Source organism: Leptinotarsa decemlineata, unplaced genomic scaffold (genome assembly GCF_025532065.1).
Source record: "Leptinotarsa decemlineata unplaced genomic scaffold, Ldec_3_MD MMD2_tig00078422_RagTag_RagTag, whole genome shotgun sequence".
Lineage (NCBI taxonomy): Eukaryota > Metazoa > Arthropoda > Insecta > Coleoptera > Chrysomelidae > Leptinotarsa > Leptinotarsa decemlineata.
Genome location: NW_027412747.1, coordinates 11,587,732 through 11,613,759, shown reverse-complemented (window position 1 = coordinate 11,613,759; position 26,028 = coordinate 11,587,732). Strand labels below are relative to the sequence as shown.

Sequence of the window (26,028 nt, the reverse complement as noted above, 5' to 3'; positions counted from 1 at the left end):
TCACAAATGACTACAAATTTTCTTCACAAGTTCTAACGCTTGAACATGTTTTGAACATGATGTTTTCTGTCACCGGTTATAGGGGTGCGCGTCTCACTCCCCGCGCCCCGAGGTTATTTTTGATCTTTATTTGATGCACACTGCCTACGAGCAATTATCCTTTTCCGAGAACATGATAACATGTTACTGGACTGATCCAAATATACTTAATATTTACTGTAAAATCTACCCATGTAGAACTGTGAATGATATAGGTAGTTGTTTTATCAATATTTATTGAAATTCACAGATTACTATAATAATAATAATAATTTATTTAGCCACTGAGGTACAATATGTACATATGGTATGTCAACAGGTACTATTTATACTAAACATATACATTTAAAATATAGCAAGTAAGTAAGATATAAAGTTTAAAATCTCAATGAGAGTTTGTTAGTATACTAAACAAAATAAAACTCAGCTGAAGTTGCCATCCAGATACTCTTGTACATTATAAAAACATTTTTCAATAAAGAATTCCTTAGTACTTTTATAAAAAATATTGTCTGATTTGGAGTTTTTTAAAAAGTTGGGTAGTTTATTATAAAACGTAATAGCACAATACTGGGGAGAGTTTTTAAATTTAGATGTGGTGTGGGCTGGTATTCTCAATAAGCCACCATGCCGCGTGTTATGATTGTGGGATGATGTGATGTGATGTTCACACATGTGAACAGATAAATTGATGGTGCCGATGATAATTGCATTCTGACAAATATCGGTTTACAGCTATCTCTATATTCCATATTGAAAATCAATCTTACAATACGTTTTTGTGCTACAAATATCCTATTAAAATCTCTACCAGAACCCCAAGACATTATATTGAGTGAAATATGGGAATGAGCCATAGCGAAATAGATTGCCAATAGACCTTGTTGGTCAACACATTTTTTCATTTGCTTGATCGCAAAATCTGCTTTATTTAGTTTTTTACAGACACTATCGATGTGTTGATCCCAACTTAATGTTTCATTCAAAATTGTTCCTAAAAATTTAACTTCGTTTGCTGCATTGATATTGATATTATCGCACTGAGCTAATTCACTTGTGGTACCCCTACTTCTATTATAAAATCTCATCGATACCGACTTTGAGGTATTCAGAACTAGACGATTACGATCACACCAGCTTGTGAACGGGTCTATAATCAGTCTAACTCTTGTTAGCAAATCATCTATAGTAGGTCCAGCGACTGTAATGGTGGTATCATCAGCGAACATAGTTAAATAGAAATCACTCATATATTCCGACAGATCATTGACAAAAATTAAAAACAATAGGGGACCAAGAACAGAGCCTTGGGGAACCCCCAATCTAACCTCGCGTTCATTAGACATTGAATTTATTTGCTTTACAATTATGCTACGACCACTCAAGTAAGACTTAAACCATAGTACTATGTTATTAGGCAAACCAAGCACACTTAATTTGGTCAACACAAAATTAGTTGATACCGTGTCAAATGCTTTTGACAGGTCAAAAAACACACAGATAATAAAATCATTTTTATCAAATTTTTCATAAATATGACTGAGAAAACAATAGCTAGCTGTTTCAATAGAATGATTTTTCCTAAAACCGTGTTGGCAGTTTGATAGCAGGGTATTACTTTCCAGATAGCTGATAATTCTGCTAGCCACTAATTTCTCATATAGTTTGGAAAGTTCACAAAGCAGAGAAATTTGTCTGTAGTTATCTATTTCGTCTCTACTACCTTTTTTAAACAACGGTAAAATTAGAGCTTTTTTGAATTCATCAGGAAAATATCCTTGGATGAATGATTGATTGAAAAGATAAGTGAGTGGGTCGATTATAGCATCTATTATGCTCTTAATAGTACTCATAGATAGATCATCAACGCCTGATGACTTTTTATTTTTCATTAATTTTAGGGTATCATGTATCTCACGTTTAGTTATTGGACTGTTTTCGTATGGATAGAGAATATTAAGCTTAGTACTTGTAGTGCAAGGCAGTGATAAGTTTAGTCCAAAGTGATTATTTGGATTCAAGTTTCAGGTTGATGTTACTTTCAGCACAGGAAAACCCACGTTTGCCAAGCTGATTGTTTATTATATTCCACGTTTCCCTAGTTTTATTGGTAGCATTACTAATTTTTGCAGAAAAGAAGTCTAATTTACTATGCCTAATGTTTTTTTATGCTCTTTAAGTCGGACAATTCACATTTCATCTAATTATTCACAAAGTAAAATAAGTTTGACCTCATTTGTATTCATTTATTAAATCCATTTTCATTTTACATTATATATCAGGTTATTAAACTAACACAGAGTTTTAATTGTGAAATATTTCCTAATATGTTCTGGAAAATTACCTCAATTTTTATTTAATTTTTAATATTATGACTAACGTGGTGGACCACGTTAGCTTGTTGAAATGCTATTTTTGATTATCAGATATACCTGACCCGTAGATAACGCTATACTGTGAAATTGTGAAATATCGAGACAATTGCGATTCAGGTAAGCAGAGGTATACAACACCATTGTATCTAGTTTAATCTTCCTCTTGAAGATGATCACTTGGTGATTGAACCACTTGTCGAGGTGTTAAAAATAACGGTATGGTGTTGGGATGAAACTCCAGTAATATTCAATATATTCAATATTCATAAAGCCGAAATTTTATGAATTAATTGAGTGATTAATCTTATAATATTATCTAGATTGGTGGTGAAGAGGCAATAAGGCAGTTGTGTTTTTTTATTGATTCAATGTTCATATGAAAGTAGTTGTTTCCAGAGGGCTTATTTCCAGTTTGTTATCGAAAGGTACTTTTTTACATGATCTCTACATCTTTGTAAAGAGTTGATTTTTTTGAAATTGATTACTTTCTTTCTTTCTTTGAAAGATTCCCACATTTTTTATGTAAAGGTGGAGAAGAAGTAGACATTCAAAATATACCTTTTTCTTTTAATTCAATATAATGACAATGGATTCACTAAACTGGAATGATAAAAGAACAGCAAGTTTCAAAAAGTCCAATTAGTGATGAGAATAGATTAGAGTCCTTGTTTTCTTTTTATATACTTGGAATATGTAGGGGAAAGGGGGGCACATTCAACCAGTTTTTAAAAATTGACATTTAGTAAAGTAAGTACTTGTATGTTGTCTTTGTTGTCCTAGTCTAATGAAGTATTGACCATTTGGTTGCCATTGCTAAGAATAGTATGTTTCTAAATATATTATTTACTATGAAAATTTGCAATTTAAGAAATGTCTGCAAATGGTTGATAGTGCCCCTCCGGTGAGGTACATTCAACCACTGTCAGGGGCAGTTTGAACCAAGACGTCAGTAAAATGATAACTCATATATTTATGAATAATAACTCTATTTGTCAACTTAAAATACATTCTTAGGCTCGCATGGAGACCACAAGACAAAGACATAATAAATAACGCCATTTACTTCACATTATAAGAGGATAAGTTGATGTTGAAAGTCAGTAAAGAAGAGGTTCTTGCAGTTTTAGCTGAATTGGGTTTCGGTAACTTTAAAACAAGATCACGGCGGTCAACTGTAGATATGTCATCAACTAGAGGGTAATAAAATTTGTAATCTGGTACCTTTCGACGTAAATATTTAATTTGAAATTCATTGAGGTTTAAACTTTCTATGGCTTTCCCTACGTAATAAGATACAGTCATTTTTAGAGGAAACTTCACCAAAACAAAGTCGTTTTTAATAATATCATCATCATCTGTTATGAGATGCACATTTTCTTCATCACTAAAATCATCAGAAATTTCCTCCGATTCTAGAACAATGGATTCGTCAGAATCTGAACTACTTGTGCTCATTTTCCTTGTGAGTTTTATTGCAATCTTTGCCTTTTTATTTTCTGGAAACACTTGCTTCAGCAGCCGTTTTTGGTTTCGTTCACACTGAATTTGTTTTCGCCTTTCTCTTTCCTTCTCAGTTCCTTCCAGACGATTTTTTTTGGCGTAGTGGTGAAAATTCTAGACTTTCCTTTTCTACTCTTTGTCTTCTTTACAGTAGCTCGGGGAAAGGGCCTAACAATTTCTGGAGTAATAACGTTGCTAGAGACTGAAGGTTCGTCTAAAAAAATATAAATATAAATTTTGTGTGTAATAATCGATTACCTACTTTATGTAAGCACCTTCTTTGTTCTTGCAGCTTGATAAAACAATCTTTATAGGTGTACATGGCGGTGAAAGTAAATGAACTTGAAGGACCTGTTTTTTTAGGCACGGTTATGCTGGATATTGGTAGATTACCTGCATGGATTTTTAAGATTGAATAATTAGCATGCGTCACTTTGAAAGATGACTTACATTGCGGTTGTGAATTTCCTGATTCTGGTCCAGGCTGTTTGTCTGCTGGTGTGTCGTCTGTCCGATGCTGGGGAACAGGATCGTCTTCTTCAATGTAATTCGCATAACTTGAAAGAAACTCATCATCTCGAAAGGCTAATCGGTTTAAAGGCCACAGACCTGGTTTTTCAAATGACTTGGTTATATTTTTTTGAGTAAAAGCATTTTGAAAAGCTATTTTTGTAAGATGAGCAATCTCTCTTATTGTTATAGTTTTTTCTGGGTTGGAGGTCATCCAGTTGTTGAAGGCAACTGAGCAAAAGGATTTGAATGGTCCGTACACTCCCACATCTAGCGGTTGAAGCTTGTGCGATGTATGCGGGGGAAATGAGAGCATGACTATACCATTGTCACGGCAGAAGTTTATTGCTTTTACGGTTGTATGCGACTCATGATTGTCCAGCAACAGGAGTATTTTATTTTCGATTGAACAGTGTGTGTGATTTCTAATATGTTCCAAAACGCATAGGAACAAATCACCTGTCATCCAACCTGACGAATTACCCAAGGCTACGCTAGACGTAGGAGCATTATTCAAATAGTCATCTGGTTTGCGTATCCTTGGAAAAACATACACTGGAGGTAGCGCGATACCTAGTGCATTTATTATTCCTACAAATGTTGTTAGTTCCCCTCTTTCAGCGGAAACAGTCTGGCTTACTTGCTTTTTGCCCTTGGTTGAAACAATTCTAACAGTTTTTAAGACGGTGGTTACTCCAGTTTCATCTATGTTGTAAATCTGTCCGGGAGTGAAATTGAATTTAGTTAATACTGATGTATAATTTTCGAAAAATTCTGATACGCTTCTTCTGTTGAAACCGGTGGCCCGTGCCAGACTTGTGCTTTCTGGTTTTCTCAAAGTTATTTTCTGTTTGTTTCTTTTCATAAAACATTTAAGCCATTCTATTCCGGCTATTCTATTCGCCCTCCACTGGACAGGAATATTGCATTCGGGTAAAGCAGATGCGTAATCGAATGCCAATACCCTAATTTGTTTATATGTTAACCCATAGTTCATATCTGAACATGTCTGGATATATTTCACTAATTCTATTTCCTGGTTATTTGTAAACACCTGAGACACACTATATTTGCTGGAATAAATATTTTTGTTTACATCAGAATCACTTTCGTTGCCGAAGTCTTCATTGAATAGGGTTGCCAAACGCTCTTGTGAGTATTTTTTCTTCAATTTGCAAATTCTGGAATGAAGTGTATCCCTACTCAAATTAAAACTTCTACTAGCTACCCTTTCCGACATTCTGTTATGTATCACTTCTTTAATTGCATTTCTTATGTCATTTTCATTTATTTCTGTCCTGTTTGTCTTCCTCTTATACCTGCGCACCATCTAAAATTAAATGTTCACTCACTCAGCTCAGTTAGGTTCATTAGGATTTTCTGTAGCATAAATATAAACCAGGGGCACATTCAACCATTGGTTGAAGGTGCCTCACCATCAGGTGGTTGAATGTGCCTCCTGACCTTTGTTTCAGAAATAACATGCGGCTTTTAGAATTCTAGTATTTCTAGGTTAGAATCGCTAAGAAAACATAATCTCTAATAACTCCCGAAAGCATACGTAAATATCTAGTTTTCATAATACCATAAACTTTAACACAAATTTATAAAATTCAACAACAAAAAACTCACCTTTATTACCCCAAAATTCTACTTAATTTATTTTCTCGTGTAAAAATCACACACTAGCGACCAAACTTCACAGACAGTGTCAGTTGGTATAGCCGAGTAAATGGGATTTTTTTCGGCGCTAAATTCGAATAATTAAATGATTTTGAGGAGATGGTTGAATGTGCCCCCCTTTCCCCTAAATAACAAGGGTCTACAATTTCCTTTCTGGTTGATAATAATAATGCTGAAAGAATAGTTATACACTTGTTTTCTGTATTCATAATATTTTTCATCGAACATTTTTTCATATCAATTGATTCCCTAATAATTCATTGTTCCAATACCAATAAATTAGTCGAAATGTTAATTTGATTGCATACTTCTACCGCAGCTCATACCACAACAATACCCTCGTACATGTTTGAAATATCCATCAATAAAAATTCAGGTCTATACTCCCATAAACTACCTTCGATATATCTTCAATCTCAGTGAGATATAATCTTGATCTTATAGATTCTACGAACAATTCGCTCTTTATGATACCAGTAGGGGTGATCAGGTTTCTATACCAATTCAAAATTTTGTAATGCAGTAGTTGACGAAGTTTTTCTAGTACTAATTTCAGTAGATCTCAACTTTCAGAACAGAACTGTGTTTCAATGAACTCACGCAGCAAAAATATAATGAAATATATCCAAGAAAAATATTAGCCCAGTGAAACTTGAAAGAATGTATTTCAGAATTATCATTAATGTATTCAAAAAACACTTTTTTGTACTACTGTCATGGAAAGTGACATTTTTAATGGTTGTCGAGAGTATTAAGAGATGATGTTCACAAAGTAGCGTGTTAAAAATATTTTTAACAATAGTGTTAAACGATTTTTCCGACCAAATAGCAAAAAACAAAACATAGTTATTCAATTTTCAAGGAAATTTTATTATGAACAATAGATATAGATAAAATTAAATTATGATACAAATGTATTCAGATTCAGATTCTTTATTAACCATTTGTAGCCAAGCTGTGCTTGGATATGGCAAGTCATATTACACTTAGTAGCACATTGTTAATCTTATGCGGATCATTTTTTAAAAAATCAGAAATTCAATAAATTATTTTGAAAGTACAATATTCATACAGGGGCATACTCACATACAAGTATTAACATAAATTAGGTAGGTACTTTTGCAATAGTTCACAAATTCTTCAAGGCTGTAGGAAGCATTCATTGTCAGCATTTTTTAAATTTTTTTCTTGAAGAGAGGGTGCGATAATGCGATAATAATTTGATATATAATTATATAGTGTAAGTCCATTATGTTGAGGTGATTTTGTATAATATGTGTGGTTGAATTTTTTTATGCGAAGGTTATCTTTGTTTCTTGTTTCATACCTGTGTCTATCACCATTTCTAGCATAGCAATCTTTATTAGTATGTATATACAGTAATATATTTAAAATGTATATGCAGGGAAATGTCAATATACCCTTTTGTTTAAATACTTCTCGGCATGAGGCAAAAGGTTTCATATTATATATTATTTTTATTATGCGTCTTTGAAGAACGAAGACTCTAGTCCATTTAGTTGCAAGGCCCCAACTGATTATGTTGAATGATAAGGTCGAGTAGACTACGGAGTAATATACTTTCAGGAGAGATGATTCATGAAGAGATTTTTTTAGTGTTAGGAAGGCAAAGCAGCTTTTTTTGAGTTTGTTACATGTATTATCTATTTGTTCGATCCACGTTATGTTATCATCGAGATGTATGCCTAAGAATTTTGTTGAGCTTGATAATTCATGTTAATTGTTGTTTATTTTCAGATTGACAAGGTTTGGCTTATTACTGCGTGCACTGTTGAATTGAATGAACATAGTTTTTTGTAGGTTCACCACAAGATGGTTTCTTGTACACCATTCATAGAATTGGTTCACTACTGAGGTCACTTTCTCATTAAGAGTACTCAGCGAAGAGCTCGTCACTATTATTGTCGTATCGTCTGCATACATAAACACTTTTACATTTTTTTTTTTTTTTTTTTTTTTTTTTTTTTTTTTCACCGTAGTGTGCGCTGGTCAGGCCCTATCCCCCGAAGCCCCGATACATTCGGGAGGGCGCGCCAGCATAATCAACCAATGACCACTCCCCACACCGTGGGGTAAGTGATCATTGGGTCCGAGAATCATGTGCCCTGAGCAAACGCAGTGAGCCAAGAATGACAGCCTTCTGCATCTGTGCGGCTAAGATTTCTGCCTTAGTGCGGCAAGCCGGTATGATTTTGAGATTCGAGAGTAGAGAAGACATCATTCCACCAAGGACTCCAATAATCAGAACGACCATCTTGACAGAGTGATCTGGATAGAGTCTGCGGAGTTCGAAGAGAAAATCTCGATATTTTATCCGTTTTTCCTCCTCTTTTCTGACGATATTCGTCTCGCCAGGAGCTGAAAACTCCACGACAAATATCGTTTTGGTCTGGTGGTCGAGAAGGACTACATCAGGCTTATTAGCTTGTATGAGCCTGAGGGTGGGGAACGAATAGTTCCAATAAATTCGACACTTCTCGTTCCCCACAACGGATTCAATATCCCCCGGAGCGTAGGGCAACACCGGTGTCTCGTCAATACCGTAAGAGTGCCGTAGATGGTAATATAGCACTCTTAGGGCCGCGTTATGTCGATGGATATAGGCCGAGACCGCATATGCTGGACATGCTGATAGCAAGTGCATTAGGGTCTCGGGCGCCTCGCGGCAGGCCCTGCATCTTGTGTCAGGAACCTCTATACCCATCACGCGACTGCGGTAGACTAAGGTGTTGAAGACACCATCCTGGCAAGCCATGATGAACCCCTCAGTTTCCGACTTCAGCCCACTCGACCTGAGAAAAGCGAACGTCAGGCGCTTTGATAAGCCAAGGTCTTCAATGTTATTGAAGAAGACCCCATGCATCGGCTTATCCCTGTGTCTCTGCAGAAGTAAGGTGATCTCTGCGGCTTTTATCTGAGCTTTTTGCTGAACGGGTTCCAACTCGGTGACAGAGTTGTAGTTACCTCGTTCAGAGTCGAAAACTATACCGAGTTCATCAGCTGCTCGAGCAGCTGCCCTAAGGAGAAATGCTCCAATTCCTGCTCTCTCATGGTCACGGACCATGCAGAGAAGGGGATCCGAACTCCTGACGACTTTACAGGCTGTATCCAGTACCATTCTGTCATGTAGACACTCCAAACTCAAAAGTCCATTATTATTATTATTATTATTATTATTATTATTATTATTTATGAACATCAATTTGGAAAGTACAATTAGAACAACTGCTGATATTAATACCTTGCGATGATGAAGAACCTTGTAATATAATTGAACTAGCTGAATTGACAATTTCATGAGCATTAACATATTTAATTTTTGAAGTGAAGTAAAGTTCCATATTTTCAATTTCTTTTCTAGATAGGCTGAAAAGACGGTTTTGGTGAAATTTCCTTCGACGTTTTGAAGTCTACACCAGCTAAGAAAATTAGCTGTTCAATATCGTCAGGAAAACATCATTCCTCCATTATGCAAGACACTAAACACCACCAACAGTGGCGTAGCGAAGGGTGGGTCCTCTTACAAAAACGCAACACGTGTTTCGCCATACAATGGCTTCTTCGGGCATGTCTTTACTAACTATATTTCACATATTATTATTCAGTGCTTTATATATAATTTTACAATTAGAAGTACCTACATTTCAAGTACCTGAATTTTACCTGGCCATTTGAATGAATTGAATTACCTGAACTTATGTACCAGTTTCCACATTTGAAAAAATATTTAGTCACGGTGAGTCATTTGACTCCCCGTGAGCAAGAGCCACAAGTCAGCTTATATACTCCTGATCTATCCGACACCGAAATTCTGTCATTAACGTATTTAATACATTTACTTGGACTATTATTCGTTCTGTTAGCAACGTTTACGCATTCTTTCTTGAAAAAACGTGCAATATCATTGGTTGGTTCACCCAAATATGACAATCTCCTATAACCGACGTTATCGCATCTTGAATTTGGGTAGACCTGGGCCGTGACTTGCTTCTGTAGTTTTTTGAATGGGATGGAGTCGATAATATCTACCTTATAACCGTTGTTGATCGCGATTTGTTTGAACAAACTCAGCCTTCTCTGGAAATTACTCTCAAAAAGTTGAATTGTTCAATAGTCTGTGAATCATACTATTGAATGCAGCTACTTTATGCTGGTAAAGGTGTGTGTATGATAATGTACGTATAAGATGGTTTGTGGAAAATTGCAAAATCATGTTTACTGTTATTTTTAGAAATAGTTAAGTCAAGGTAGTTTATTGAATTATTTACCTCACTTTCAGTGGTGAATTTTATTGACGGGTGAATTAAATTGACATATTCAACAAAACTACCTGATTGCCTATCTCTACCAGTAAAACAGTCCAAGTCCAAGAAACTGATAGTTACCTAATTATCCTTAGCTCGCATAAGTTTCAACTTCTGAGGGTTATCGTTCCTAGGGGGTGCGATATCTGGTTAATAAAAAAAACATATTTTATTTTTTAAACATTATTATATATTTCATTCTCTATGTTATCCATAAAATTAAAGACGCTCAACCAGTTCAATTGTTTCAATTGACGGAATACTGTAAAACAAATTTTGGACGTCAAACAATATTATTTCTGCATTACAAACTTAGGTACACATAAAACATTAAATGGCCAGGAATAAAAACTCAGGTACTTGAAATGTAGGCACTTTAAATTGTGAAATTAGGTATAATTACAAAGCACTGAATATGTAGAACATAGTTAGTGAAGACATGCCCGAAGAAGCCATTGTATGACGAAACACATGTTGCGTTTTTGTGAAACTGTTTAGTGAAAATTTCAAAATAACGTGTAATTTGATGGTTTATAGATTTTCATCAAGTATTGGGCAATTTCATTAAATACAATTATTATTATTTGAATGAGCAATTGTGAGCGCTACTCTCAAGAACGGCTTAATCGATTTGGCTGGGGTTTTCACTATCGCGTTCTATGGATTTTATTGAAACTTAGAATAAATCTACTTACTGTTTGAAAAAACCTTTTTATTTCGGATCAATGATACCCGGTAAATAATGTACCGAAAATAAATCAATATTTGAAAATTAAATTAATGATGATATAAACTAACGTTTACGTACTGAGTAGGTATGTTGGGAGACATGAATGTTTAGAGATTCCATTTCGAAATATATATTTTCTTATATTCAAGATCGAACCAAAAACGCCCAGTACAACTTTTGCCCCAGTCTCCCGCTTCGATATTTGATGAAAATATAATCGTGAAAAAACGCGAGATTGTATTTGGGCGGCAGGTATGTTGTTATGCTTAATTCAATTTAATACCGATGGAATTTTATGCTAAACGACATCCCGTCTTGGTTGCGTCTGTGGTGGGTGACCAGAACCAAGTATAAATTTATAGTAACAAGCTATCTGTAAGTTTTTGCTCGGCCATATGAATTATAGATTATGTATTGTATTCGAGAAAATTTATTTTATTTGTGTCGATCGGCAGCTAAATTGAATTAAAAAGATATTTATTACACCGCTTAAGACAGGATTTACAAATACGCTCCGTAAATTAACTCGCAGGATGGATTTAAGAGATTACAGTTCCTTCTTAAAGTTACATGGCATAAGAATATTTTTAAGAACGGGGTATAAATCTCGATGGACAATTGAATCGGTTTTTTCGATCGATATTCGTTGAATCGTTGCTTCGGCAGTTTTATGCTTTCGGATTCTGCTTAAATTTCTCTTTTTATAGCGCCTCCGGCTACAAACAAAGTTTGATTTCGACAAACCTTCAGGATATCAATCATAAACATCTTCATCAAGATTCTGAAATATAACAACGAAATCACTATGAATGAAATCAATAACTTTTTGGTATAATTTAATAGTTTTTGTATATCATTTTGATGTTTGAAAAGGGACTGATTTTTCTAAATCTTCATGTTTATGTCGATCGACAGGATGGTGAAAAAGTTTCACATAAAAAAAAGTAACCTTATCTTATTACTTTATCCGTAAATTTCAACTCCGACATATTTTTCGACGCGTGTTTTGACATAAATAGTAATTTTTAGAGAGAATTGGGTGTGTTTGTATTGAACAATGTGGATTTCTACTTCAAAACTTACATTAATGCTATTTCAACTACCGGTAGAAATTTTTGACTATTCCGGTTGACTATTCCATAAAAAAAACGTAAATATGTTAAATATTTTCCAGTAAATTGATGGATGTAGCCGTTACTACGCGAAAGAAGATCATCATGAAAAATGAGGAATGAAACTTCCTATGTGTTTTATCACTTCTATTTGTAACTAACGTTACTCCAGTTTCGTCCTATAAGGACATTTTCAAACTAATACAATAAACTGAAAATGATTGATAATATTAGACCTAATATATCTAAACATCACTCACTGTAGGTAATAACAGACCTACATAACTTAATTGAATACTTGAATTTTCTTCACCTGTGATAATGTTGGTATGCTAATTTGAAAATCTTTGCTTGCATAGTGCAAAATCTTTGTAACGTTTAGATTCGGGAACTTGTGGTTGTAGTGCAAGAAATCATTTTTATCTAGTCTGGAGGACCTTTTATGTTCAGCATACCGTTTTGACCACATTGTCCCACATAAACACTATTAGTCTTCGGATACTCAAGCTTATGAACTCCAGATTTTTCCATCTTATCCACTTTCGGCATTAAAGTGAATATGTGATATGTTAGACTCCTACTTGGTTTGCCAGAACAATAGTAAAAAAGCACTCCAACACTACAACAATTCGTTTCCCGACCGTGAATTACTTAATCGGCGTTTTTTTGCTGTGCTTCATGGTCGTTTCAGGAACAGTAAAAAGGTTTTTGAGAAGGGGAGACCTAAAAAACGTTTCGTAATATCTGAAGAAATTCGCGTTTTAGCCTACTTTGAGGTAAATCCAAATAATTCCATCAGAGATTTATCTAGAAAAATAGCTGTTCCACCGTCTGTTATTCAACGAATTATGAAGAAACATAAGATTTCTCTTTATAAAGTTAAGACCAGTACAAACACTAGAACCTGGGAGATGATTGGGGTTTTGTCGGTGGTTTATGAATAAATGCAGACAAGATTCAAACTTCTATATTTTCAAATTGTGGGATGTATTATTGACAGAATTTTCATTATTGGAGTTGACATAATTCATTTCTAGTCTATCTTCATAATTCGCAAAGACGATATAGTAATAATGTTTGGTGTGGTATATTCAGAGGCAGAATTATTGGTCCATTTTTCTACCATGGTTTTTTGATCGGACCCCGTTACATTAACCTATTAACAAGAGTGTTGGAAGAGTTTTTCGATGATTCCGATCTAAGTGCTCGTCAGATGATCTATTTTCAGCAAGATGGAGCACCAGCACTTGATTCGAGTGGCGTGAAAATAATGTTGCGAAACTGTTTTGGAAACATATGGATTGCTACAAATGGTCCTGTCATGTGGCCTCCTCGTTTACCAGACATAACACCTCTAGATTTTAATTTTCGTGGATTTCTGAAGAATGCGGTGTACAAAATGAAACATAATAATGTGAATGAACTGAAAAATTATACTTAAACTCTAATTAATAGAATTGATGACCGAATTGTGGTGAAAGTAACACGTAGTATCAAGTGAAGGACCCAAATATGTGTTCAACAAAAAGGCGGTGTTTTTGAATATTCACTCGATATTTTAAAGCTCTTTTATCGCCAAAACATTTTTTTTTACTAGTGATAGAAATACATATTTCCACATAAGTCGCTCATTTTCAACTTCAGGAAGAAGTGTGACATGAGCTTTGTTGTTGAGAATGTTATTAGGAATCGAAAGCCATGATAAAATATAGTGTTCCATTCGAAAAAATAACATTTCATGTAATATTTTGAAAATGCGACTGTCAATTTTTTTGTTTTTGGCATCGAGAAGGACATTAAAAATGCTACTAGTTTGCCCGTTTAGACAAATTCGAAGCATCAATAATAACTGTTATATTGATTTGTTCATCTTTTTATTAGTTTGGTGTTATTTATTGAAAATACGACCCTGTAGATAAAAAACAAAATGTTTTATATAGTTACTGATAATTTGTCAAAGGAAAAGTCATTAAAAGTTTATCCCGACTAAAAGTAGGATTTATTGGGCATTTCCAAGTTTGATAGTTATCAAGGAAACAACATTTGGTGACCCCGACGTGATCACGATATGGAGAAACGTACGTCCAAGCGAGAAGGTGCAGGTCTGAATCAAAGTCTGTCATCGGACTACGTATGGCCAAACGGATTTGGAAGTCGTGAGAAACCAGAATCCAGTCTAGACAAACTACCTGAAAAAGTCGTTGAAGATAAATCCGGCGAGTCAACTTCCTTGATACATGAGGTTCACTCAAAGCAGTCTGTTCATTCGAGAGCCTCAAGGGATACCGGATTATCTCGACGAAGTAGTTTGGATTTGAAAAAGAAAAGAATAGCTCTTAAAATAGAAAGACAAAGACGGGAGCTACAAAGAAAATCCAGAGAGCTAGAACTGGAAGAACAACAACTAGAAGAAAAGAACCGTAGAGAGTTGAAGAAGAAGGAAATAGCTGATAGTTTACACCTTCTTCAACTCGAAGAAGAATTGCATGAAGCCGAGATAGATGCCCAAGAAGAAGGCAGCAGTTACGTTCAATCAGAAGCAAGAAGCGAAAATATCAGGAGAGAATTAGTTGAAGAACAAGAACAAAGAAACAGAGTGTCTCAATGGGTAGATTACACATCTGAACAATTTCATTATGATAGACAAGAAAATCTGTCACGTATTCCTGAAAAAACTGAGAAACCCAATGATGACATACCCAAGGTCGAAGGACAATTTTCCGAAGAGAAACCAGGAAATATCACATCACAAGACATACAACAGCTTTGCGGAACTGTTGCAAACGTTCTCAGAACGTTTTCTCACCCAGCTTCAACAACTCAAAACCCAACGTCACTTGAAGTAATGAATCCAGATAAATTCCACATGCGAAAAATGTTAGAGAAGGATTTTCCACAGTTTGATGGCAGTCCCCAAGATTGGCCCCTGTTCCATAAGTCTTTCAAGAATCTTCGCAAGTTTTGTGACTACAGCAATGAAGAGATCATGCTAAAGCTGCAGAGATTTCTAAAAGGGGAAGCAAAGACAACAGTTGCAGGAATGATGTTAACTGCCGATAACGTAGATCTTGTGATTGAAACTTTAGAGAAACGATTCGGAAGACCTGAATACATCATAGATATTTTGATGAACAGAATCAGCATCCTTCCTTCCATAAGAGAAAATAACTTTGAAAAGCTGATTCATTATTCTGCAGAGGTGAGCAACATGGTTTCGATCATGAAGAGTCTAGGAAGTAAACGTTATCTCGAAAATCCTCAATTTATTCGTGAATTACTGACGAAAATTCCAGATTCAATGAAATTATCCTGGGGTGAAAAGTTGGAAATGAAAAAGGGTGATATCAATTTGGAAGATTTCTCTTTGTGGTTGAACGAGAAAGCAAGCTTTGCGTGTAATGTTAGTACCCCACGCAATGAAACATTCTCACAGAAATTCACAAATCAAATGAAGAGAAATGAAAGAGTATACAATATTCACACCCAAAACACTCACAAGACATGTGGTTACTGTGACAAAATACATCAAGAAAGCATTTGTCCGCAGATGAATCACGATGACCTGAATAAGAGATGGGAAATGGTAACCGGAAAAAAACTATGTTTCAGTTGCCTTCAAAAGAATCATCAAAAATTCAAATGTAAAAAGAGGAAGATTTGTGGAACAAACGGCTGTAAACTTCATCATCATCCTCTATTACACAAAGAATTAGAAGTCAATAACAATCAGGCAGCGATAGGAAGAGATACTAATGATGATAATCGAGGAAGAGTATGCTCTGTCAACAAACCTTTCACTACGATTCTTCTGAGAGTGATTCGTATAAAATTATACGGTCCACGAGGTGTTGTCCCTATTCTTGCTCTTTGTGATGAGGCGTCTACGGTGACATTATTAGATGCAGAAGTAGCAGAGACACTTGGGCTAACTGGAACGAAGGAATCACTTTGTCTACAATGGACAAACGAAAATGTCATGGTTGAGGAAAATTCCGTTCGTTTAGACGTGACTGTTTCCAAAATTAATGACAGCAGAATGTTCACTATGAAAAGAGTCCGAACTGTCACTCATATGTCGTTACCAGAACAACACATCAACATATCCGATTGGAAAAAGTTTTCACATCTAAAAGGTGTTCCAATAAAAGATATCGATCACGAAAAACCTTCACTGCTTATTGGACAAGATAACATACATCTGATACTTGCGAGACAGATAAGAACCGGCCCAGAAAATCTTCCTGTAGCCAGTAAATGTAAGTTAGGTTGGGCTGTACACGGACCAAGTCCAAATAGCGGGGAAAACTCTTTCAAAGCCCATACTTTACACATTTGTGAAAAAGAGACGACTGATGAAGAACTGCAGAAGATGGTAGAGAAATCTTATCAGACCGAAACATTTGGTACTTTGATCGCAGCCGACCAACCATCTTGTGAAAGTTCACGAGCATTAGAACTGATGAGAAACACCTTAAAGTATACCGGAGAAAACTACGAAATCGGTTTATTGTGGAAAACCGATAATATACAGCTACCTGAAAGTAAATCCATGGCACTCCAAAGACTAAAATGTGTCGAAAGAAAATGTCGTCTGAACGAAAAATTTGGAAAGGATTATTGCAAGAAAATTATGGAATATGAAGAGAAAGGATATATAAAGAAGTTGACCTTAGAGGAAGAGAAAATTGACAATCCTCATCTTTGGTATCTCCCTCATTTCGCTGTAGAAAATCCCAACAAACCGAATAAAATCAGGCTAGTCTTTGATGCTGCAGCAAAATCAAGAGGTATGAGCTTGAATGATGCTTTAATCTCTGGTCCAGATTTGTTGCAGTCATTGGTTGCAATTTTATGGAAATTTCGACAAAGGCGATTCGGTTTTTGTGGAGATATTCAAGAGATGTTCCATAGAGTAGGAATACAAGAACGAGATAGATGTGCTCAACGATTCCTTTGGCGAAAATTGGAAAGCGACAGACCTCCTGATATTTATGAAATGTTGGTCATGACTTTTGGAGCAAACTGTTCGCCCGTATGTGCTCAATTCGTAAAAAACTCGAATGCTGAAGAATTTTCTACGAATCCAGACATTCGAACAGCTATTATCAAAAAATTCTATGTAGATGACTATTTGGATTCAAAAGACACTGAAGAAGAAGCGCTAGAAACGATAATAGAAGTATGCAAAGTCCAGAAGGTTGCGAGATTTGAAGTAGTCAACTGGATGACAAACTCCCAACTGATTCGAGATAAGCTATCTGATGATATGTTACTGGCGGCTACAAAAAATATCGATGACACTTCCTTACATCGAATATTAGGCTTATGGTGGGATCGCAGAAACGACGAGTTTTCCTTCAGACTGACTTCAGAAAACTTAGTGGCGGAACAACCTACAAAGAGGAAGGTTTTGCAAGCTTTGATGTCGGTATACGACCCGCTAGGTTTGATCACTACTTTCACGGTGAGATGTAAAATACTGATGCAAGATATTTGGCGAGTAGGAATCGATTGGGATGATTTGTTACCTGAAGAACTTCTCATCGCTTGGAAAGATTGGTTGAGTGACATGGAGAAAATTGTACTGATCAAAATTCCAAGATGCTATAGTCTATTGATTCCATCAGCATTACGAATCGAAATTCACACATTTTGTGATAGTAGTGAGAAAGCATTCTCAGCAGTTAGCTTTCTTCGCGTCATTGGAGAAAACAGAACTGATGTTTGTCTTATCTCAGCGAAAACGAGAGTTTCTCCTCTGAAACCTCTTTCCATCCCTAGGCTTGAACTCCAGGCGGCAGTGATGGCCAGTCGGCTGGCTCAAGTGATAAGGAATGAACTCGAGTTCTCCATAGATGAAATGTTTTATTGGTCCGACTCATCATGTGTCTTGAATTGGATACGAGGGGACGGAAGAAACTACAAACCGTTCGTATCACATCGAATCGGTGAAATTCAAGAATTGACACGTATAGCGGAATGGCGATGGGTCCCAACTGAACTTAATATCGCGGATGAAGCTACACGCAGGAAAAAAATCAACGGAGTAATTTCAAATGAATGGTTTTCTGGTCCTTATTTTCTCAAAAATTCAGAAGAATCATGGCCAATCGAAAATAAAAGACCTTCCTATTTGAATGAAAATGACGTAGAGCTGAGAAATCGGAAAATTAAAACATGTTTTGTCATTTTTCAAAAATATGAAGAATGCCTCCCAGACATACGACGATTTTCGAAGTGGAATAGACTGATCAGGACTACCGGATGGTGTTTGAGATTTTTCGAAATTGTAAGAAACAAAGAAAAATTTCCTCCAAACCTAACAGTAGAGGAAATCCTGAAAGCTGAGAAGATATGGCTGAAACATGTTCAACAGGAGTGTTTTCCAGAAGAAATACAAAAACTCAAAACTGGAAAATCTCTGGGTGGTCAAAGCAAACTAGCCTGTTTATTTCCAGAAATGAAAGATGGAATTATGGTACTGAGTGGACGAACGAATTTTACAGAATTTATGGCGGAGAGCACACGACAACCCATCATTCTGAGTCCAAAACATGAATTCACCAAATTGTTGATACAAAATTATCACGAAAAATTTCATCATAGAGGAGTAGAATTAGTCATAAATGAAATCAGACAGAAATACTGGGTGATAAACTGTCGAGCTGCAGTCAAATCAGCATTCTCAAGCTGTTTGAAATGTAGGATTGAGAAAAGCAAACCTTCACCACCTCTAATGGGTCAACTACCTGAAGCACGATTAAAGAGAGGTGTTAGAGCTTTTATTAACACTGGAATGGACTATTTCGGCCCAATTATGGTGAAGATTGGTAGGAGATGCGAAAAAAGATGGGGTGTGCTATTCACATGCTTGGCAGTTAGAGCTATCCATCTAGAAATTGCACATAGTCTGAGTAGCGATTCCACGATTCAAGCCATACTAAGAATGTCGGCTAGAAGAGGACAACCTCAGGTCATATTTTGCGACAATGGAACAAATCTGAGAGGTGCTGCACACGAAATTCGCCAAGCCATGGAAGAAATAGATCGAACAGCGATTATTGATTCTTTGTCGTCAAGAGGTATTAGCTTCCAATTCATTCCACCGTCTGCTCCCCACATGGGAGGAATATGGGAGAGGTTAATAGGTTCAGTGAAAAGTGTCATCGGCAAAGCACTCTACGACTCGTCCCTGAAAGAAGAAACTTTACAAACCTTTTTTGCGGAAGCGGAGAAAATCGTTAATTCCCGACCATTGACAAAAGTTTCAATGGATTCAGCTGACGCAGAAGCACTCACTCCTAATCATTTTTTGATTGGCTCTTCCAACGGAGAAGGTGATTTGGTACCAATCAATCCAGATGCGAATACTCTGAGAAGAGAATGGAAAATTTCTCGAATGCTAATTAATTCGTTTTGGACTCGCTGGACAAGAGAATATCTGCCAACCTTGTCGAAGCGAAGTAAATGGACTAATGACTGCAAACCCATAGCACTCAATGACATGGTCATCCTGGTCGACGATCAAGCACCACGCTATAAGTGGAAATTAGGTAAAATAACGGCTGTTCATCCAGGAGTTGATGGCAGAATTCGAGTAGTCGACGTAAAAACCTCAACTTCGGAATATAGGCGCCCAGTCACGAAAATTTGCAGATTGGAGCTAGAGAAAAAGTAATTCCTCCAGCGGGGGGAGAATGTTATATTGATTTGTTCATCTTTTTATTAGTTTGGTGTTATTTATTGAAAATACGACCCTGTAGATAAAAAACAAAATGTTTTATATAGTTACTGATAATTTGTCAAAGGAAAAGTCATTAAAAGTTTATCCCGACTAAAAGTAGGATTTATTGGGCATTTCCAAGTTTGATAGTTATCAAGGAAACAACAATAACGGAGTTGGCAATGGTGTCGACCTCATTTGGAACACCCTGTATTTTGTTTTACAATTATTTAGTATCACAATAAATACAAAATATTAAGTGATCCCAACCTTTCGTCAGGAGATTATGTTCCGAGGATCATATTTTGCTTGTTTCGTCAAATTTTTTATAATCACTTCCAAAAGCGGTGATAGTTTTACTTTACTTGTTCACTGTCAACAGTATATGTTGACCGCCCACTGAACACTGAGTCATGTGAAGAGAGATGAGAGAATCGCTTCTCTGAGATACGGCTAGGAGTGAGGAGAAAGAGGTAGCAGACATACTGGCGCTTTATGTTTTATGTTACCAAGCGGTTTACCCTCGTATAAGAAGTTATCACTTCAAAAATAATTTTCTCTATTCAGTTTGTATACCAAACACTCGTTATAGAATTGAATCAGATATCATTCATAGGACTGCTACACAATATATTATATGAAAGAGGTGAACTTTCTTTTACGTGGAACACTCTCATACTCAATGGTGGACATCCGATGTTTCGTCAAATGTTTTGGAGTTGACAATAACAAAAGTTAACAAAAAAAAATGATAAAACAAATAGTCGTCAACAATGATTACGATAGCAGTCTAATACATCTTTATTATTATTAAAATCCAAGCTTTGAAAGAAGTTTACCCAATTCGAAGAGAAGAGGATGAAAGTTATAGAACCTTAACCTACTTAGGCCAACCCACTACAAATATTTCAGATTTTCTGCACAACAAAGGTATAAATATTGCTTTCAAAACCAACAACAATTTAGGCATACACATCAAGAGTAACAAAGATAAAAGTTCTGTATCAGAAAAATCGGGAGTGTATAAATTATCATGTGGGTCATGTCCGATGTTTTATATAGGTCAAACTGGAATAACGTGCAAAGCCCGCATAACGGAACACAAAAATAGTTTCTAGAATGGAAAAATAAATTACACATATGCAATTCATTCAATCACACAGGGACATATGAGTTCAACCATGAATACAAGTCCCTCCATTTTCACAAGGAAGGTTTGAAACTTGACCTGTTGGAGAGAATGGAAATAAACAAATTCAAAAACTCTTAATATCCTATGAACGATCAAACTCAATTGAGTAATTCGCCATTATTGAATCTGTTCATTTCCATATATAAAGCGGTTGTAATTTAGAAGTAACTTTTGATTTACACTTGAGAAAGCTATTGTATAGCGAAACACGTGTCGCTGTTTTTGTAAATCCCTTTATAGTGAAAATCACACGACAAACTGTATTAATTAGTTTTAATATGAATGTTCATCAAGTGTCGGTTAGTTGTATTCAGTTATTCAAATTTAATGTTATTTTGATAAAATATTGTGTTAGTGCTCAGAAATGTTTGTTTGATCGTATACGACTCTTATGTGAAATTATTTTACTCTATGGCGTTCCAAAAGTTATTCTAATATAATTCAAATCACAGTTATAGCTAGGTATATTGTAGAAAACATCAAGTGTAGAATCTTTCAATCGTATTATGAGGTTTCTGATAACTTCAATATTCCACTTTCAAATTTTGAATTATTGTCTTTCTGAAAAACTTCAGTCATGCTGAATGATATGTTTTCGAAATGAGAAAATGAATGATATTTGATTTTTCCATGTACCTGACAATTAGCCATACTATTTGTGGTGAAAATAATTTTGAACCAGTTTTTTTATTCTAATCTATCGAGTTATCGAGCATTTGTCCTTTCTCAATTATCCGGAGATTCTATGGAAGAATGACTTCCAATAATTTCCACGAAAAATTCAGTGGAGTTCTGTGAATAACTTTGAGCAAAATACCGTTTTTTACAATCGACCGAAGTGAGTTAATGTTAATTCAGTATCATTTCAGACTTGAAACTCATTGAAAATGCAGAAAAGAAAAGCTTTCGGGTATGTTACGTTCAAAACAACCTCGTTCTAAATGTTGATTCTTTTTTAAACCAAGTTGTTCATCTTTGTTTATGCGAGAAGACAAGTTTGAAAAACGAACTCTCTTAATGGAAATTCAAAGCCATGCACATGTTCAGGTCATTCGACAACAGAAGTTCCAGTTCGCCTCTTTTTCAAATTCAAATACATCCACCTCCGCCTTGTAACATGCGACGAACATCTGAAAATATAATTTATAGTTCACCCAAAGAAGTCTAAAAAATCCAATACAAGCTCTAGAGGGGTCCAATTGTATTGATTTTAATTCAAAAAACAATAACCTAAAACTTCGAATTTATATTCCATTGTTCCCCAAGTAGTACAACATATGTTTCCCGAAAGCATTAACATATGTTTTGTCGCTGAAGAAATTTGAATTCTCGTAGGATGTAATGGAATTTCTTTCTGAGTTTTTAGTTGCATTCCAGTTATGTTACTCGTTCAATGTTTGTTTCTTATCATTAGAAAATTAATTCCGAGCTGTATGTTGAATTATGTATTGCGAAAATGTGAAAAAGATGAGCCTCGTGATATAACTCATTATCCGGAGTCATTCCTGGGATAAAATTCAGAGGTAGATGAATATTAATGAAATTTTATGAAAATGACACCCACGAACATGTTTTTTGGATTATAAGGGCTCAAACTTTTCAATTAAATCAGATGACGAGTATGTGGTGATTCCAAAATGTGAAATGAAAACTGTGATTGGAATTAAACAGGATGACAAGTGATGTCATTGATTACAGCAGTTAATATTATTGCGCAGTGCAAGTTGATTCGGTCGGCGGCTATATTAATGTTATTCTCTCTTCTGTAAATACTTTCACGGAAAGTGTTCAAGTGATTTGGCACATTCGATTTCACCAAGAGCGGTACACATCATAAATCCGCGACGAACTGTGGCTGCTCATCGTTTCGAGGTTCAACTCGGTACACCTCGAACTTCACTGTCTAATAACTCTTCCATTGGGAAAACTGCGTTCATGTGGAATTAACTTCCTGAGAACGTTTTTCCAAATGGATAATCTCCAGCGATTCAAATCCAATGTGAATCGCCACTTTCACACAGGCACCGCTCTTAGAGCGCCTTAAGGATTTTCCTGTGGCGCTTGTGTTATGCCTTTGAAAAAATCAGTTACGGACTGATTAGTGGAAAGTATATAATAGCATTTTTGTGGTAGATGTTCTCCTGTTGTCTATTAGTGCCATAGGCGTACTGTATTCACTCTATTTCTATTTACTTCTATTTACTTCATTCATTCTATTTACCCTCAACGAATTGAATAAATGAATTTATACGACGAAAATACAAAATTAATTATTGAAAAATATCATTCATAACAAACAAACAAAATAACGAATCTACTATGACAAATGTTAAAATATGTCCAGTAGTAACCAAGACATTCTTCAACAAATAGGTATTTAGTTGAAGGGGGATTGAAAAAACATTGTTTTTTTCAAGGCGGTATAAATATATATTCCTTTGAATTATACTGTCAACAGACACATCGCACCCATCAATAAGACCGGATTGGATTTTTAGCGGGATTATTCGTGATATTCTTAAGTTTACTTCGAGAGCGCGTTTAATAAACAGCTATACAACATGGAAGCTAGTTGTTCGGGAATCGTGAAGCGTCCGAAATTGTCACCATTAAATATAAATAAAAAACAATTGTTATGAATGACAATATCCGCCCGGAATAAAAAGTAAGGAGGAAGTAGTGCAAACATGCGCGAGTATGACAAGTGTCAATAGATCGACAATTTTTAGAATTTCCAAGAAACTCAAGGAAAACAACAACTCTTTCGAGCCGAAAGTATCCACTGGTAGAAAGTGTTTGGTTATCGATGAAGAAGTCAAGAATTCTATTAGGAGAACGAAATACCTATACATTAAATAAAGTTTTGTCAGTTATTCGTGAAGACAGTTTTTTTTCCTGATATAGGAACTCGATTATGGAAGATATTACATGAGCTGAATTTCACTTTTGGAAAGCAACATAGAAAGATCATGTTAATAGATATTGTAGAATGGAGAGGAAACTATGTAAAAGAAATAAAGAAAGCCAGAGCACTAGGTAAAACTATTTTTATTTGGATGAAACATGGGTCAATGAGGATCACACCGTTTCGAAGGTTTGGCAAGATCAGAACATCAAAAGTGGAAGACAAGCCTTTATGGAAGGTTGGTTCACTGGTTCGAAAATTCTAGTTGGGAAAGGTCGTCATCTTATCATCACTCACATAGGCAGCAGTGAAGGATTCGTGGAAGATAGATTGATGGTGTTTGAATGGATTATCATTAAGAAACAGATGCCACAGTATTCGAAGAATGGTTTAAAAACATACTTGTAAAACATCCGCGGGGATCCGTAATAGTAATGGATAATGAGTTACCACAGTAGACGAGTCGAGAAGCTGCCGACGTCGTCTTGAAAGAGAGCAGATATTACTGAGTGGTTACAAATGAAAGATATTCCTTTTGAATCGCCCATGTTAAAAGCGGAGCTCCTCAACTTGGCATTGAATCCAATAGAGTTGGTTTGGGCTCAAGTTAAAGGATTCATCGTAAGGAATAATGAGACCTTCAAGCTGTGTGAAGTGAAGAAATACCTATACAGTGCTCTGGAAACAGTCGAACAAAAAGCTTGGGAAAAATGTATCCACAAAACAATCAGAATCAAAGCAGATATGTGGAGTCTGGATGATCGCTTAGACTCATTATGAGAAAAATTATTCCAGTTGTTATCAATTCTAATGAAACTGATTCATCCAGTGAAGAATCACTCAACGAATCCCTGTAGACTTTTTTCAAATTAAAATTATGGCAATGTCTTATTCAAAATAAGTATTCCCATTAAATCTATAAAATTGTTTCTGAATCAACTATAAAATCTAATAAGGAATATGAATCTTCATTTCCGAACCAACAAGAATATATGAAGTGTATCTCTCAGTGCAGCCACACTTTTTTACTTCCTGAAAATATCAAATTCGAAGCCGAAACGTCGAACAACGCGAAATTTTGAACGCGGTTCAACTCGAAATCAGATGTTCAAATCTCTAACCGCGAAAATCTATTCTATTTGTATACTTATCTGGTGATGTTTAGAATACTTTATCCATCTTCATTATCATACCGACGATCAATTTGATATTATCAGTGTCAATGATAATAATAATATCAAATTCATTTACATCAAAAGACGAATCATAAGTACAAATTATAATGTTTTGATTCAAATAGGTTGGATGAAGAAAATGGATAGAGTCTTTAAAACGTCACCAGATTATACATATTTCTTTCAATATACAAAATTTTTTAAATTCAAGTTAATGACAAATTTGATTTTTTTTTCTAAAAAGCTAATTTATCAAATGCAGTAACTTTTTGCCCTTTCTACATTTGTATTTATTTGTAAATTTAATATTGTGATTATTTTATAGATCTGTAGAAGGTAACAATTCTAAATTATCAAATATAAATTGTCCTTCCCAAAATAAAATATTTAAACAAAATTAGTTTTCACCATACACCATACAGAATATATCAATGGAAAATTTATATCAATACCCCCAGTCCAACGCCTATTAATATTATCTTAAACGTAATATCAGAAAAAACATCGAGCGGTTCTTTAGGCTGTATTTTTGCATTCTTTGTCGGTGTTTTCGCGTTCTTTGTCTCATATTCCTATTTTAATGGCTCGTTAGCGGCGTCCTCAAGGGATATAGAGGGTAGACATATCTCAATGATTTTGTGAGTGAATTGCAATGCTATTTGCTTGAGACGAATATGTTGCTTTCTTTGATGTAGCGACATGTTTGCATTCTTGAAATTCTTTTACTCTCAGACAATACCGAACGAACTATAGACGGAT

At 35.4% G+C, this 26,028-nt stretch overlaps 2 protein-coding genes across 2 annotated transcripts in view; both read left to right on the top strand.

Moving 5' to 3' along the window:
* Positions 1–26,028, top strand: part of LOC111512522 (Leucine-rich tendon-specific protein) — a 158,376-nt gene that overhangs the window by 67,757 nt on the left and 64,591 nt on the right. The gene's annotated exons all lie outside the window — the stretch shown is intronic.
* LOC141487377 (uncharacterized) lies at positions 14,343–19,952 on the top strand. Its single transcript, XM_074186330.1, has one exon. The coding sequence runs from the start codon at positions 14,343–14,345 to the stop codon at positions 19,950–19,952; it is 5,610 nt and encodes a 1,869-aa protein (XP_074042431.1).

Excerpts from the sequence above, each read along its gene's own strand:
- LOC141487377 (XM_074186330.1), top strand. The coding sequence starts at position 14,343 with ATGGAGAAACGTACGTCCAAGCGAGAAGGTGCAGGTCTGAATCAAAGT.